Raw genomic sequence first — 16,729 nt, forward strand, 5'->3', positions numbered from 1 at the left:
CTAGGTACACAAGATCACCGTCCTCTTGCTCTGCTGGCACGCTCTCTCCACCTGCATACCTGTGGCTTTCCTTCTGCACACGACCCAGGTGTGCTCCTCATATCTGGAGCATCAGATCAGAATTCCCAGGATGTCTCCACTGGGATGTCAAAGCAGCACCTCAGAAGTAATTTGTACATGACCCTTACCCCACTGCCAGCTTCTTCCCCCGGACTTGCTGTCCTAGTGCTATCAGCATCCTTCCTAGCAGCCGGCTGGAAGGTGACTCCGTCTCCCTCTGCCTGTCTCTACTCCTCATACCCTAGCTGGCCGCAAGCCCTGCCTGTGCCCCATTGAAGGCCCAGCAGGTCCCCCCTGGGCCAGGGCCAGAGACTCCAGCCTGGTCTCTCTCCTTTATCTCTATGACTTTTCAGGCTTCTGAAAGAATCATCATCCCACAGTCAGAACATGGGACATATGCCACCGTGCTGTTTAATGTCCTCGCTCCTTGGTGCCTGCTGTTGAGCAAAGTCTTTGACGCAGTTCTTGAATGTTAATGTTCAGAAGAACCACACAGGATATGGGCTTTACATTGCAGGTTACCAGGCTCCCTTCCAGAGATTCTCGCCTAATGCTTCTGGAGTGGGCACCGTGAATATGCTCTTTGCCAGCTCCCTCCCTGATCCTGACGCCTGAACATACTATGGGAAACCCTGCTTCAGAATGTACCCTTGACCTTCCCATTTTGTCTCCATATCTTCCCATACATTTCCCCCTCTACCCACGTTGGACCATTTGCTGACTCCTGCAGATGTCCTGAATTACCAATGTCTGTTTCTCTGACCCTGCTTAACCCTCACGTGAACGATCCTCTTCTTTTATTCCACCCATAAAAATCACCAAGCTTTGATCAAACACTTCCTAATTTCCCAGGCCCACTTTGACGTCTTCTTCCTTGGTGTTTATCTGTACTTCTGTAATAGCACTTGGTTCCATCCTAGCTTCATAATCTAGTTGCTTACCCTAGTTGTAAGCTCCCTCTGTGAAAGACCTAAGTCCTAGTTATTTGTAACTCCCACATATCAGCAGCTCCAAAAAACAGGATCTTTTCTTTGACTCTTAGGCAACTTCACATCTGTTTCACTCTTAACATCTTCTCTGACTCAGAGGGATATTTTGGACCCCTAAAGATCCCTGATTCCTTCTGGGTCTTAAGACATCTCTTTTCCACATTCTGTAGAAATACTTCCCTATGATTCTTTCCAGATTGGACAGTCCTATTATATTCAGTTCTAAATTCTCAGTTTCCTGTGAAAAATAGTACCATATTAAAATAAGTTAAAAATGTGTGAATTTATTCATTCAAGGTTATCTGGGCAGATACTGTGTGGCCAATACTATCTTAGTTGGAATGAGAAATAAGTTGAAGATGAAGGTCTTAACTTCAGAAAGCTTATAGTATAGTTGGATAAACAAGATATCATCATACATGAACCAAGTAGAAATCACAGAAACAATGGAGAAATCAAAGTGTACATAGGGTACATAAAACAGAGGAAGTAAATCAAAGTAAATGTTGAAGCCAGTTTAGGAATGTGCTGGAGAAGGGCTGAGGGTAAATTCCAGGCAGGAACTGGATGAGCAAAGTGTCACATCTGAGAATGATGGAGAACCACACCCATTTGGCTAGTTGGGTAACCAGTTATCAGGTTGGTTAAAGTGGAGCATATTTTCTGTTATGTCAAATGGGATGATGATAATTATGAAGAGTAATAAGTATGTCATTTATTTCCAATGTAATTGCCTCTTTCACTGTCACCCACAGGGACCTGTCTAGCAATATGATAATGGAGCTACCACCCCACATTTTTGAAAACCTGATGCTTCTACAAAAATTGTAAGTTTTTCCTACTCTCATCAGATTGAAATGGCAACATCTTGATCTTTGAAATAATAATGTTCTCATTCTTCTTTCTTCCTCCTTCTAATTCCTAAAGGAATCTGTCATCCAATCCTCTTTTATATCTCCATAAGAACCAGTTTGAAAACCTTGAACAACTCCAGTCTCTGTAAGTGAAATTTAATAGGATGTTGATTATCATTTGAGTGGATGTACTTAGACCCAAATTTATGTTTAAGTGGGTATATTTAATATACATGAAGGCTTCTGACTTAAGCCTGCATCCTCAGGCAGTTGCAAATACTGTTGTTACCATAAAACATGTATTCAAAGACGTTACCATGGAGTATGTACTGAATCTTTATTTTAACCATTCAAATTATGTGAAGACCCTTTCTGCTTTTGAAGCTAGATATAATTCCTTCCTGAAAACTGGTTCATATGCAAGAGTCTCATCTTAAAGTTTCCCAAAGAATTGAATTTTCAATAGTGTTGTTACCAAACAGTTGGAAAAGAACAAATTAAGATTCACCTGTGTTTTCCTTTTCCCTTTTGCTAAAACCGTCCACTTGATATTGATCTACAGAGCATGCTTTTTACTCTTCTATCAGTAGAGAAAAAAACTATCCCACAAATAGGAACAGACAATTCATGTTGTGTAGTGTTTTAGAATTTCAAACATGTTTGGCTTCAGTGCCAAGAATTCTGCCAGTCATCATCCGAGCTTCATGATTCCTTTCCCACGAACAGCCCTTGTTAGCTGAAGCTTACTTGTTTGTTTCTGCACATAAACATGTTGTTTCTACTACATGACCTGATCTCAGCCTAATGTCTGACTTCATTTCATCCCAAAGACCCATCTTTAATACCATACTTTTTTATTCTTGATAAATCATTTTCTATTGGAAAATACTGCAAGATTTAGGTTCTCTCTCAAAGATATTAGGGAGCATCTGCTGATGGAAAAGACTGGGTTCCTGCTCTCAAGAAGTTAGAATACAAAAGCAAAAAATATAAATGACACATTGTTTTTAAATATGAAAACACACCCCAGGATGCAGGCTGAGTGACTCTTCCCTGCACTCAGCACACACTGAATTCTGAGGCCAAGACGCCATGTTACCACATCAGGCCATTCTACAAGTCGGAGTAGCGATGACCTACTCCGCACTTAAACAATGTTTCTCCTTTCTTTATTGTCTCATTCCTTTTTTCCTAAAGACTCACACGTTGACTTCGCAGACATTTATTGGCCACCCGCTTATTCATAGCACTCTTTGGTACCCAGGAGATAGTGGTCTCTGCAGTTTTGGAAATTATGAGCTTGTAATCACATAATCTCACCATCCATTGTAAAGCTAACAGTGGTGACAAGTCTAGGAGAAAGCTGGGGAACAGAAGAGAGAAGGGGGGGATCTTTTCAAATGGACTGACCCTCTGATGATTCAGTGGTATAATTTCTCCCCTAAATTTCATCCCTGACTGCCAAAGAACAGGGCAGTTCCTCTCTGAAGTACACAGTGGGCAAAGGAATACTCAGAGCCATGCCAAGAAATCCTTATTTGGATTAGCCAAAAAGAAAGTAATTGAGAATCAAACATCTTTCCAAATAAACCCTAAAGGGGTAAGGCTCTGCCTTTTTAGATTTTTCTCTCTCCACCTGTGTTTGCTGAGAACACGGCAGGCTCCCTTAATTCATGCCGTCCTAGGGTCTTCAAAGCATCCATATTGGAAGAAGCTTCTGGATAAGTGAGGAGCATAGGGGTTCTCCTTACAGCCCTCTGAGAGTCACTGATGGGGCCTGCAGGAGTGAAAGGAATTACCCTTCCCACTGTTGTCTTAAGAACAATTATCCTGAATTGAAGCTGCTCATACTGCTTCCCTGGTGTTCCCTCTAAAGACACATAGGTCTGTCATGAAATTATAATGTGATTAAATCCACATTCTCACAAAACTTGCCTCAGTGATATTCTTTGGTTGGAAATATCAGCTCCTGTCTGAGACCCTAAATGCACATGGTTTATAAAATGAAACCACAAGGCCAATTTCATAATCACACAAATCACATCTGCCATGTTTAAATTAAAGGAACAAGTGCATTCTATTACAATGTCATTCTGCACAGTAAGGGGACACATCAGCTTGGAACTACAGGGGGCATAAAGAGAAATGGCAATTTTCTAAGAGACTACCTGTAAAATTTTCAAATCCTGATATGAATTGGTAATATGAGATTTTTAAACATGGCATTTCTGATATGAGACAGAATGTAATGGCTAAAAAGTTCAGCCCTAAAAACATGCAACCTATTGTGCATATTTTCCAGAGACCTGGAAGGGATAGAGATTCCAAATATAAATACCCAAATGTTTCAGCCCATGAAGAATCTTTCTCACATGTATGTATGCATGAAAAAATGGAGAAGAAAGTATGATGCAATGTTACCTAGGTTTTAGTGTAAACTGTCTAATGTATCACTGCAATGTGTTTTTATGCAAGAAAAGTCTTTTTATTGAGAACTTTTTAATTTTGTCACCTTTGGTCCCTGTTCAAATAGAGTTCAATATTGTGATGTGCTGACACGAATGACAGTTCTCTCTGGAAACACGCTGTTTATCCAATTGAGGCCCACTAAGAGATCAGGGTACCAGAGTGCCACATATTACATGAGATGAAGTCGCTGGCTAAATGGTATTCAGGAGGCCTGGAATCATTAATTCACCTCACATGAATGAGCAGTCGGCTGCTCTATGGTTTGAGTCCCTAGGAAGAAAGGTGCTATAATAAATTTCAGGTGTTACTGTTACTAAGTGCACTGCAAAATTGAGGTAATTAATCTTTATCATAGTTTTTGATAAGTCACTTTACTAGATTTGGCTAAAGTGCACTATGGAAGTTGTGTTAATATATGTGCTTATGACATGATCATTTCTTTATCAACTGCATAATCTCTGTGTTCATAATCTCAAAAGTTCACCCTTGTTATCCACAACAATAGGGAGGATTCTGATCTAAGATTACAAGTTGGGTGCAGCCAGTGAATGAAATGGTTGGTGCCAAGGTGCTCTTTTGGGAGAACATTTTGTTTATATCTGTGCAGCAGGTGGATTGCTACAAGACAAGCATTTGATGTACACTACGTGGTTTTCACCATATCTCTTTCTGTGGCACCAGAAGATAAATAGTTAAGGAAGGTGTCATGTCCTTGTTGCACTCAGAATGTGAGGTCGTTTTAAAATAGAGAAATGCAACCTCTTCAGAATTTGATGGAGAAGCTACTGCTTTAACATGTAAACTTGAGGATGAGGTCAAGAAGGACCAATGATTGGCAGAAAATGTGTCAGTTGGTTACACCTTCCAACCAGCGCCATAGCCACAGTGGGAGGAGAGGTTGTGTCTCTGAGAGATGCTGGCTGGCTCTCTCTGAACATAGTGGACACAGTGGAACCCTGAAAGAACCAGGAGGCTCCAGGGAAGAGGAAAGCAAAAGAATTATATGTCAAATGCATTTAATAGCACAAATGATATCAGAACTCTAGACAGGAAGTTACTTAAGGTCAGGGATTGTCTCCTGGTTCTCTACCTGACATGCCCAGAACCAGATTACCCATCATTCCTTTGTTCACCTAAGTATTTGCTGAGTACTAAGGACTTCCCAGGGGTCAGGCTCTGTGCTGGATCTGAGAACACGGGGCTGAACAGGAGACACGAGTGGCTGCCCCATGGAGTTGCCATTCAGAGTAAAGAAGTCAATGCTCAAAAAGTTCGTAAATTTGGTGAGGAAAAGTAAAGCAAGACGAAGGGGTATCAGAGAGACGTGACATTTGAGCTGACCTGGAGGGAGGGAGAAGGCAGCCCTGCCCATATCTGGGGGAAGAACCTTCCAGGCAGAAGGAGCAGCCCAAGAGCTGCCCTGGGCAGGGGATGAAACTGGCCTGCTTGAGAATTAGACGGTCAGCATGTCTGGGTGGAGAGAGTGAGGAAGGGAGGCAGTGAGGCCTCAGGGGCCAGTCCCGCCAGGGCCAGATAAAGCTTTGTCTAACTTGCTGGTCCAGAAACTGAATGGGGAGATGACAGAAAAAAAGATGGAGAGAAATGAACTTGAAAACATGGTGAAAAAAAATTCATAGAATGAGTTTTATGGGAGAAAATCCTAAACACAGATATTTGGGGACTATCAATAAACCAAATGACCTCCCAGTTCAAACACCTCGAGACTGCGCACACCTACGTCATAAATACAGTGATCACACGTAAACCTACCTTTCCCTCTAGACATTATTTTAAGTCCTTCCAGGCCCTGATCAGAAATCTGTGTTTAAGGCCGCTGCTTCTCCTCCCAGCTCCAGTGAGACTGAATTTTCCTAGTGGCAGAGACCCTCCCTTCCTGCCCATGTCAGGGAAAAGGAGGCCCGGCTTAAGTGAGTCTATTTAAAACTAAGTGCAATGTAGGAATGCTCCTAATGAGTTACTCTGGGTCCCTTACACCCCGAACACAAAAGCCTGACTGTTGGTAAAGATGAATTTAGCAGTAGCAATCTCCTTTTTATAAAACCCTAGAGAAGAGTCCAATATGATGCGGGGGAAAATACAGGGTCCCAGACACTTCCAATCTCATGTCCTCCCCTGACTCGCCTGACAAGACACCGAATTCATTTGTCTTTTTGGTTCTTCATTTTTACAATGAGAACATTACCCAGGATAGAGTAGTATTGAATAAAGAGCTCTATAGTTACATTATCAGTACTAAACAAACACAAACAGACCTAGTTGAGTCACACACCTAACGGAGCTCATGGGATTGCAGCTGCTCATTGTGTCATTGCATGTAAAGTGACTATTTTTTTTCCTTTTCACTTTAGTTATTTTAAAAACTTTCGATACTGCTCCTATGCTCCCCATGTCCGAATATGTATGCCCTTGACTGACAGCATTTCTTCATTTGAGGACCTCTTGGCTAACAATATCCTCAGAATATTTGTCTGGGTTATAGCTTTCATAACCTGCCTTGGAAATCTTTTTATCTTTGGCATGAGATCTATCATTAAAGCTGAAAATACGACTCACGCTATGTCAATCAAAAAACTTTGTTGTAAGTATGTTTTCTATCTTCTGTGAGCTGTGACTAGACATATATTGGCCTTCAGCAATGGCATTTAATGTGAATTATATATGCTGGGCAATTCATTTTTCTAAGTATGAAGGCACTGTTCCCTTGGGCCACTCTGTTCTATATTGCATAGGTTTGCAGTGATCGAGCACCCACCCCTAGCAGTTATGTCTTAGAAATGGGGTCACGAGGAACCGATGAGTCAAGGATGGATGTAGAGGACAGGTCATGTGTCATAAAACTAAGCTTTGTTTAACCTTCAATTATAATAGCACCAATGCTCCTCAAGCCCAGAAAATATTTCCCTTGATTAACTGTGTAATATGTATCTACTGTTTAAAAACTAACTCCCCTCACAAAATTACACCCCCGCCACCACCACTGTTCTTTTAAATGATCAAACAAAGATCCAAGGTGGTACTTTAAAAACATTACATTTATTTGAAGTCCGTTGCTTTCCAGGTAGAGTTGTAGGTGTTTATGTATGTCTATTTAATACAGGATGAAAGATGTAGATCTAGGTGGGAGCACCAGAGATTCGGGGCAACCACACACTCTGTACTGATCCCCCAACAGGTGCGGACTGCCTGATGGGCGTCTATCTGTTCTTCATTGGCTTTTCCCATATGAAATACCGCGGGCAGTATCAGAAGTACACACTGCTGTGGATGGAGAGCTTGCAGTGCCGCCTCATGGGGTTCCTGGCCTTGCTGTCCACCAATGTCTCCGTGCTCTTGCTGACCTACTTGACTCTGGAGAAGTTCCTGGCCATTGTCTTTCCCTTCAGTAACCTTCGTCCTGGAAAACGGCAGACCTCGGTCATCCTCTTGGGCTTCTGGATCGTGGGGTTTTTAATAGCGGTGATTCCCTTTTGGAATGAGGATTATTTTGGAAACTTTTATGGAAAAAATGGAGTCTGTTTCCCCCTTTATTATGACCAAACAGAAGACGTCGGGAGCAAAGGATATTCTCTGGGCATTTTCCTAGGTAAATTACATTTTTTCATTTCCTGGACAAATGAATTGCTGTAGAAATAGCAGAAAGTTCAGCAAAGGCATGTTTGTCTATCTCAGAAAGTACACAAGACTGTGTGAGTTCCTAAAGAAAAGTTCTTGCTGCATATGTATGGAAATGTTTATTAAACTTCTTATTATAGAGATTCAGTAGGGGGAACAAAAACACTGTCTGGATCTCTGGCTGATCTTCCATTATCTCTAAGACCCTTTGCTATTCACGTAGTGACTATGAGCTGAAGGAATTCTATTTTAGCGCCTTGTCCTGTAACCCTACCAAGTTATTCGAACTCATATTCTGTTTTACAACCTAGAATGAATTAGATAAATAATAATGATGAAATTATGGAAACTCACTAGCAGGAGATTATCTATATGAAACACCAAGAAGATTTATTATCTTGGTGAGTGTAGTTCTAAAGTCGGCAATGTAAGAGTGATCAAGGTTTTCTTAATTTCTCCTAATTTTTTAGAAAAGAAGCCCCCACCTTCTCTGTAACAGATGAATGAGAAGATCAGGCATTTAATGTTAAAAAAACACATTTCTTATTTTCCAACAGGTATCTCTCCTGCTTCAAGTTAAGGCCATTCTCATGTCACCTGTTTCTTAGCATTTCAATTCCCCTCAGCTAAGTGGTCAATATGCTTTATAACCCTTTCTTTTTCATCAAATATTTTACATCAAAATATGCCTGTCTTCTATTTCTTCCAGTCTCTACCTACTGCTATTACCTTCCTTAAAAACCTGACAATCTCAGCCTGGAATTATTACATCAGCTCTTATTGGTCTTTTAGCCTGTAGGGGGCCTTATTTTTCTTTATCTGCTCACCACTTGGGTGCCAAAAAGACTGGGTGCCTCTGTTCAGAGACCTTCTATGACTCCCTGCTACTGCAAGATCAAGTTTAAACTAATCAGAGAATGGTCCTAACCACTGTCCCCATCTCTTCTCCAGTGATTCCTTCCCCTCCCTCTCTGAAAAATACACTTTTTTGGTGCCATTTTGATAATACTCTTCACATACCACCCTGTTTTGTAGTTATTTTTCAGAGATATGTTATGCCAGGATATGGTAAGCTGTTCCCAGCATTGGTGCACGCCAGACACATTCACAGACACACACGCATGCTCCTTTACATTCACTGATTCAACAAGGATTTAATAAGCACTTACTATAGGCCACGCACTCCCTTGCGGACTGGAGATACAACAGATGGGCCCTCACAGACCTACAGCCAGAAAGGAGGATGAAGACAAGTCAACATCCTTCCGTCACAGGCTGACAAAACCACGAAGGAGGAGAGCAGGACATTCTAGGAGCCCCAAATCGCAGGGCCCAACAGGCTTTCCAACAGAAATGACTCCCAACTGAAGCCCAAAGGGTTAGGAGTCACTAGCCAGGTGATGTCCTTTCCAGGAAAAGACAGTGGATCTCAAGGCCCAAAGCCAAGGAACAGGCCGAGATGAAAGGCGAAAGAAACTGGGTGCAGCTGGAACTCAGTTAGGGGCAGGGAGGAGGCTAAGAGGGGATATGCTCCAGACAGAGAGCTACAGCACGCAAACACACATGTGCACACACACGTGCACTCATGCACCCACGCACCCCCCCCTCCCCCGCGCACACACACATCATCATCTCTATACCCATGGCTCACCTGGATGATGACTCCTGGAGCCCTTTTTTCTGCCTGAAGAACATAAGAAAACACAGTTTTAAATTATTTATTTGAGAATAGAATTAGATTTAGAGGAAAGATGCGAGGAGAGTAGTTTCCATACGCCCCACCCCCAGGCTCCTTGGTTGTTAGCTCCTTACGTTCCTGTGGGGTTTTCAGAACATACACTTTTGAGCCTTTCTGTAAGTATGTTTTCACAATTTGTCCCAGAGGGTTCTCCTTAACAGTTGTTTTTATTTATTAATAAAACTTCCTGACAGGAGGCCAAGATACACCAATTTCATAAACTTCTATAGTGTGACTTTACTATGAGATTCTGTGGAATATGAAGGTTTTGGATAAAAACAGCAGACCACCATGAATCTATAGAATTTTCCCTTAGTCTTTGCCCATCTTCCACAGAGTCTAGATTCAGATGAACATTTTTTTTAACAACTTTGAAAGTATGTTCCAGTTTTATGCTCACAATGAAGAATTATATGATCACTCCTGGGATTTTTTATTGTAGTAGGAATACAACAAAGTGACTTAGAAGTCAGCATAATAGGATGGTGATGTTAAGTGAGAGTCTTCTGAACGTATCTGACCCTGAAGAAGTCATATAGTTAAATTTAAAAGGTTTTTTATCTTGTGTCTTTTTTTTCTAAAACATGTCTAACAGGTTATGATAGTTTAAGTTACAGTAAGCAATCTGAAGAAAAACAATAATGTATTTTTGTTTTATGTAGTAGTTTTATTTAAGACCAAAAAACAGCAATACTGTTCCTGGGGCTATTATCTTCTTGATATTCCAAGATCATCTTATTCATATTTGTAAGATAAAGGAATGGGGTCATATTTATTTTATTTACATATATATGATTACAGTAATCCCTTAAGGTTTGAATTTGCAGAGAGCTAAAAACAAAAATACCTTTTTCCCTGTTTCAAAAAAGTTAAAATTTACCTCATGATACATACCTAGCTCTGAATCTTGGAGTTCTATAATTCTTTATAAAACATTTTTGTATTTGAGGTATCTTTTTGATCTGGTAAGCTCAATTCCTTTTGCTTTTCCCAGCACAGAGCCCTGGATTTAGGGTTTTAGCTGATTAACACTGGGCTTATACAAAAGAATGCTCCTTAGAAATACAGCGTAAGAGGCACCATATTGAACACCTAAGTAATACAATGTTTTTCCTGTTGATTTATGCACCTGAGATGTTAAAAGGTGTGAACTTTTCCCAACAGGTGTGAACTTGCTGGCTTTTCTCATCATCGTCTTTTCCTATACTATCATGTTCTGTTCCATTCAAAAAACTGCCTTGCAAACTTCGGATGTGAAGAATCACATTGGAAGAGAGGTGGCCGTTGCAAATTGCTTCTTTTTTATAGTGTTCTCTGATGCCATCTGCTGGATTCCTGTGTTTGTCACTAAAATTCTTTCCCTCTTCCAGGTGGAAATACCAGGTCAGTCCCTTCGGTTATTCCGCAGTACATTGTGCCTTCTTATGCTCTTTGTTTGGCAAGGTCAAAATACAATGACTTATGTATAGTAAATGCTCCATAAATACATACAACTTCAGTACAACCAGTTATTTCCCTCAATGCTTTATAATCAGTATTCTAAGATACCAACTGGGTAGGAGTGCAATTCAGACAAGAATAACAAAAAACAGGAGCTAGAAAAACATTAACTCTTAGTGTCTTGCTCCTACCTGAGACATATAATGGTTCTTGACCAACTGTACACATAAAATATCAAAATGAACATGCGCAGGTTCCACCCTGAGCTTCTTAGTTTATCCTATAGGGACAAATTGATATACATGGGTGTTGTGGAAAACTTGCCTAGGTGACCCTGAGGCACACATACACCTCTGGTTAAGAACCACCAGTCTGCGTCTGGCCCTAGCCCTGTGGTTGTCACACTGAGCTCCACTCTGTGGAGTGCTGGATGTTTGCAAACCCTCACACTAGTTAGAAATTTATCAGGTCGCCCTTTCTGGGACCTGGAAGTCATAGCCATCTAGGGGCCACCCAGAGCTCATGGCTGCCTTCCTGTGAACCAGAGTTTGTGATCATCTTCAACTCATTGTTTCAGGCTATCGCAAATCTCCTTGTAGAGTTTGACCAGAGCAGAAATTGTGCTTATTTGTCTTGGTACCCTGGCATCAAGCATGCAGTTGACATGTTGGAAGCTCTTATAAAAGAATGATGAATTTACAAGTAACAGCTGTCACAATTTATGCCCCTCTGGCTTGTACACAAAGTCATGGGAGCCTTGTCAAATGCCTCACTGCAAAATGACACACAGCATCCCCTTAACCTGTCAGCTTAGTCTCATAACAAGGCAGAGATGGACCTAGAGCCATGGAAGATGTAGAAGTGGAGATCCAGGAGGTTGATAAGGGTTAGCTACTCCAAAGCCCTTCCTGGGTGGTGGGAGCAGAAGCCATGAGAATGTGTGTGAGATCCCTGATCCCTGAAGAGAAGAGTTAATTAAGTGCTCATGTCCCAGATGAGGAACCTAATGGACAGTCTCAAGTCAACTGCAGCTTCCTGGACATCTCAACTTCTACATCCTACACTGCAAATTCAACAGGACCAAGATGTCCTTTGGCCTCCATTCCTCATGGAGTGAAGTCCAAATGCTGGGATTGGCACTAAAATATTTCTCACCTCCCACCTGTCCCTCATTTATTCTGTGATCCAGGCCCATTAGAATTATTGGCCTTTTTCAATCTGCCTTTCCTTGATGTTCTACCTTTGCCGAAGCTGTTGCCTCCATCTGGATTGTACTTTCAACCAGTAAATAGCCTCCTAAACACCCCTTCTCATCCCTCAAGGTTCACCCCAAACACTCCCCCTTCCAGACCTCTCTCCACCCCTCTCCCATTCAATCCAGTTGCTTAAATGTCAGCTATATCCTGTTTGCACTTTACTTACTAGCTTCATTTGAACTGCCTCAGATCAGTAGTACTTTCTAAGTGTATTCATTGCCCCCTTCAGATTATAAGCTTCGGGAGAGGAGAGACCACGTCTGGTTTGTCTTTCCACATAATGTTATTGAATATATGCCTTTTCAGGTAAAGATGCTGAGTTGGTCCGAGAGTGGTAGATGGGGCGGGTGGGGTGTCATCCTCCCTGGCTCCTCTTTCTACACCTTTCAGTGCCCTTCTCCACCACAGAGCTGGCTGTGGAAGAGGCAGCCCGTGTGATGGGAGAAGGACCGGGGGAGGCAGGAGTCCTGGGTTCCTGTCCTGACCTTGCCACTGAGGGAACTTAGGACCTCACCTCATCTCACCCAGGCTGTTCCCAGATAGTCTCTCAGATGCCTCCCAGTTTTAATGTTCTTTGAATCTGTTAACTCCTTAAGGGTTTCTCTCCTTGTGCTAGTCTGCTGGGGCCGTCATAACAAATACCGTAGACTTACACAGCAGAAATGCATTTCTTGCACCAGGATAAGGTGTCGGCAGATTCCTGTGGGGGCCTCTCTCCTTGGCTTCTCCTCAGTGTAGCCACCTTCTCATGGGGTCCTCATGGGGTCCCTCCTCTGGTGCACATACTCAGTGTCTCTGTGTGTATCCAAGACTTCCATTCTTATAAGGACACCCATCAGATTGGAAGAAGGCCCTTCCTAATGGACTCAACTTAAAATTTTGAAGGTCCAATCTCCAAATATAATCACACTCTGAGGTTCTAGGAGGACAGGATTTCAACATGTGAACTTGGGGGAATGCTATTGAGCCCACAACATTCTCTGATTTAGAATCAGGAGATGATAGGTGATCAAGGGTATCTGATGGCAGCAAGAGCAGTCATCATCCTCTGGGAGACTAAGACATTTCAGATCATGGTGGGGAACTGGAATCAGAAAAAATGTCTTGTGAAAACATTATCAGACCACACTGCTGTTCTCTATGTTTATAGTGTGTAGTTTGAGGTTTGTCTTGAACAGCTCAGTGCACCTAGAAATCTTCTTCACATCTCGCTAAGCCCCTTCTTCCTTACCTGGCTTCCCACAGTGTTGCCAGAAATGCACCCACTGTCCTAAGCCCATTCTGGTCCCCACCAAGAACTCTGGTGGAGGCTTCATGTCACCAACAGCAGTGGGGTCAGTCCAAAAAGATAAGCCAGCATTAGCCCTGCAATCTCAGGGGAGTCCTGAGAGTGTCCCCATGACACTGAGTGGGAAGTCTCTTTCCTGAGCTGGTTCCTTGGTGGACCCAACAGGCAAAAAGCAACTTACCCTGTTTTTTTCAGTCATAAACTGTGCCTAGTTTCTCCTTTTTTAAAAATTAAAGTCAAATAATATAGTAATATGAAACTTTAATAAGTCTAAGATATGCCAAATATAGATCTTTTTCTTCCCTATTCATTCCAGTTAAAAATAAATAAATAGGGACAATAAAGAGAAGATGGGTTGGGAAGAAAGGGGGGTAGACATACAGAAAGGAGACGGGGGACAGGTCAGGTGAGCAGTCAGAGAAGAATCAGAAAAAAGGAGAAAACCAGAAAGGTTGGAAGGAAGGAAGAGGGCAAAGAGGAACAAGTCACGGGGTTTGCAGGGTAAGAAAATTACAGGGGGGATGACAGAGAGTGAGAGGCATAGTACCTCTGGTCTCACCATCCAGCTTCTATCTGGAGCTCTTTGAAAAGGGGGAGGAGGCCTCCTACTGGGGGTGGAGTGGAGAATCAGCCTCAGGCACTGATGCTGAAAAGCGATATCAGCAGAGCTGACACTGGCCCAGGCCCCTGATGTCCATCCAGTAAGTTACGGGGGTCCCCTTTCACACAGAAGGCAGGGGAGGTCTAGGGAGCTGAGACAGTTTGCCCACAGTGACATAGCTAAGAGGTCTCTTAGCTGCATGTAACAGCGAAATCCACTTCCTCTGAACCAAGCAAATGATGTATTCGGAAGGTACAGCATCATCCCAGATTTTATCCTCACAAAGAACATTTGTGGCATCTTTCCCTTAATATTCTTTTAGCATTTGTGAGGCTCTACATAAAAGGACTTCCTTATGTTTGGAGATGCCTTCCTTTCTGCCCTTCAAACTGTCAGAGTCCTGTCTTCTCAGAACCCCTGGAATATGAGGGGGGCAAGAAGGCCTTCAGGGCTGCAGTTAGGGTCAAGGTCAGATCTGACCCAGCTCCACAGTTTCCTGAACACTGTTCCACTGGTTAAGAATGATTCCCTCATTTTCTTATTTTTTATAAGGAAAGGCAATAATAACAAAAATACCACTACATACCAATTTATAGTTTGTGAAATGCATTCACACATTTCCTCTCCGTTGGCCTCACAACAACCCATGAAGTGGTTACTGACATTCAGAGATGTTAAATGGTAGGAACTTGAATTCATAGCTTCCATAAATATTCAATAAGGTGAGAGAAAACTTAAAGGAACTAGGCAGCCTTCTCAAAAATACCCCTGACTACACAAGGTCATGTGCATTTTGTGTCTCTTTAAAATGCCAACTTCTGCTTTTCATTCTCTGCTTCCTTCTCCAGGCACAATCACTTCCTGGGTGGTCATTTTCTTCCTGCTGGTCAACAGTGCCTTGAACCCCATCCTCTACACACTCACACCAGCTCTTCAAGGACAAGTTTAAACAGCTGCTGCACAAAAATCAAAGGAAATCAATTTTCAAAACTAAAAACAAGAGTTTATCCACGTCCATTGTGTGGACAGATGATTCCTGTTCACTTAAACTTGGGGTTCTGAACAAAATAGCCCTTGGCAATAGTATGGGGAAACCAATTTCCTAATAATGGTTTTGTCTCACTGGACATTGGTGGGCTACCTATAAAAAAGTACAGCACTTGGACAATGACATCTACAAAGCCTTTCAGCTTTACCAATGGCCAAGCTTTCTGCAAGGAGGGCACAACCGAATGCCCACTGGGACTGCATTCTGGCGGCAGCTTTACTACTTACAAGCTGTGCTGAGAACTGTACCTGAGGGTTCTTCTCACCCTGCATCCTTGAAATGCACGAGTGAATCAACTAACAGGAGGCTGTTGTGCAGCTGGTCTCTAGCTAGTCAGCACTACCAACCTACCAGGGAAAGCCCGCATGTGGGCACTTCTTGCTCTGCTTTTAAACTGAGGTGCACTGTCCATAAAATAAAGACATTCATGACATGCAATTCCAGTGTGGTCATAAGAACATGGCTTTCTTTGCTTTTTCCACGTCAAATTAAATCAGCAGCTTCCTGCTGAATTGCTAGCCCAGGATTTCTGAGATGTTCACCCACCTCAAGTCCAGCCCTACGGAGGCGGGGGAGTAGCAACTTTGAAAGCAGAACATCATACAGGCTACAACACCTAGCATATGACCAGAGAGGTAGACGGACGAAGCCCAGTACCATTTGCCTTCTAGGCTTTTACTTAATGTCAGAAGAACAGAGATTCCAAACAGGATATTGCTTTGCAGGCCCAAGAGGAAAAGTGGACAAACTGTCAAGATTTACATTTAAACATTTTTATGAAAATATTAATAAGATCTATATTCTTAAGTAATTTTAAGTGTAACTGTCATTGCTGGAAAGTTCTGCCTTCAGAGAACACACAAATAAGAGGTGTTAAAGAGGATTTAAGAATAGTGGTTTGATTGGGACCATTTGCTTATTCTGGTAAATTCCCATTGTTGTTAACAAAAAGCCCCATAAGTTTGGATTCGTTTTTTGAAAATGAGAAGTACTTGCGAAGGCCTCGCTATGGTTTATACTGAAAGTATATGTGAAAAAAATCAGGTAAATAAAATTATATTTTGCATTTGTCCATATATTACTTTCAGTTTAACAGACCATGGATTTATTGACTGTTAGCCATGTTTCTCCTGACAGACAGTATAGCTTGGAAACAGCTTCATTTAATAAGACACATCTCACCTTTTTCTTTCTCTCCCCTTTTACCAAAGCAAGAGGCGGCAGCCTCACTTCCTCACTGTGCGCTCCATTCCGAGTTTCTTTAATGAAACGAAATGTAAGCAGCTGACCGAAAATACCGGGTCATCTTAATTATTTGTTAATGGGACGACCTTTTATCCAGTAGCATCCAGG

At 42.1% G+C, this 16,729-nt stretch overlaps 1 protein-coding gene across 1 annotated transcript in view; it reads left to right on the forward strand.

The window, feature by feature from the left end:
* The window catches only part of LOC140849074 (relaxin receptor 2-like), a 44,315-nt gene extending 27,995 nt beyond the window's left edge, over positions 1 to 16,320 (forward strand). The window contains 8 exon segments of the mRNA XM_073235173.1: positions 1,805 to 1,876; positions 1,977 to 2,048; positions 4,206 to 4,277; positions 6,742 to 6,971; positions 7,566 to 7,976; positions 10,908 to 11,126; positions 15,177 to 15,252; positions 15,254 to 16,320. Of these exon segments, the coding sequence (XP_073091274.1) occupies positions 1,805 to 1,876; positions 1,977 to 2,048; positions 4,206 to 4,277; positions 6,742 to 6,971; positions 7,566 to 7,976; positions 10,908 to 11,126; positions 15,177 to 15,252; positions 15,254 to 15,434 (1,333 nt within the window). The 3' untranslated portion in view covers positions 15,435 to 16,320.
* The last annotated feature ends 409 nt before the right edge of the window (positions 16,321 to 16,729 follow it).

The sequence above is a fragment of the Manis javanica genome, chromosome 1 (assembly GCF_040802235.1).
Source record: "Manis javanica isolate MJ-LG chromosome 1, MJ_LKY, whole genome shotgun sequence".
NCBI lineage: Eukaryota > Metazoa > Chordata > Mammalia > Pholidota > Manidae > Manis > Manis javanica.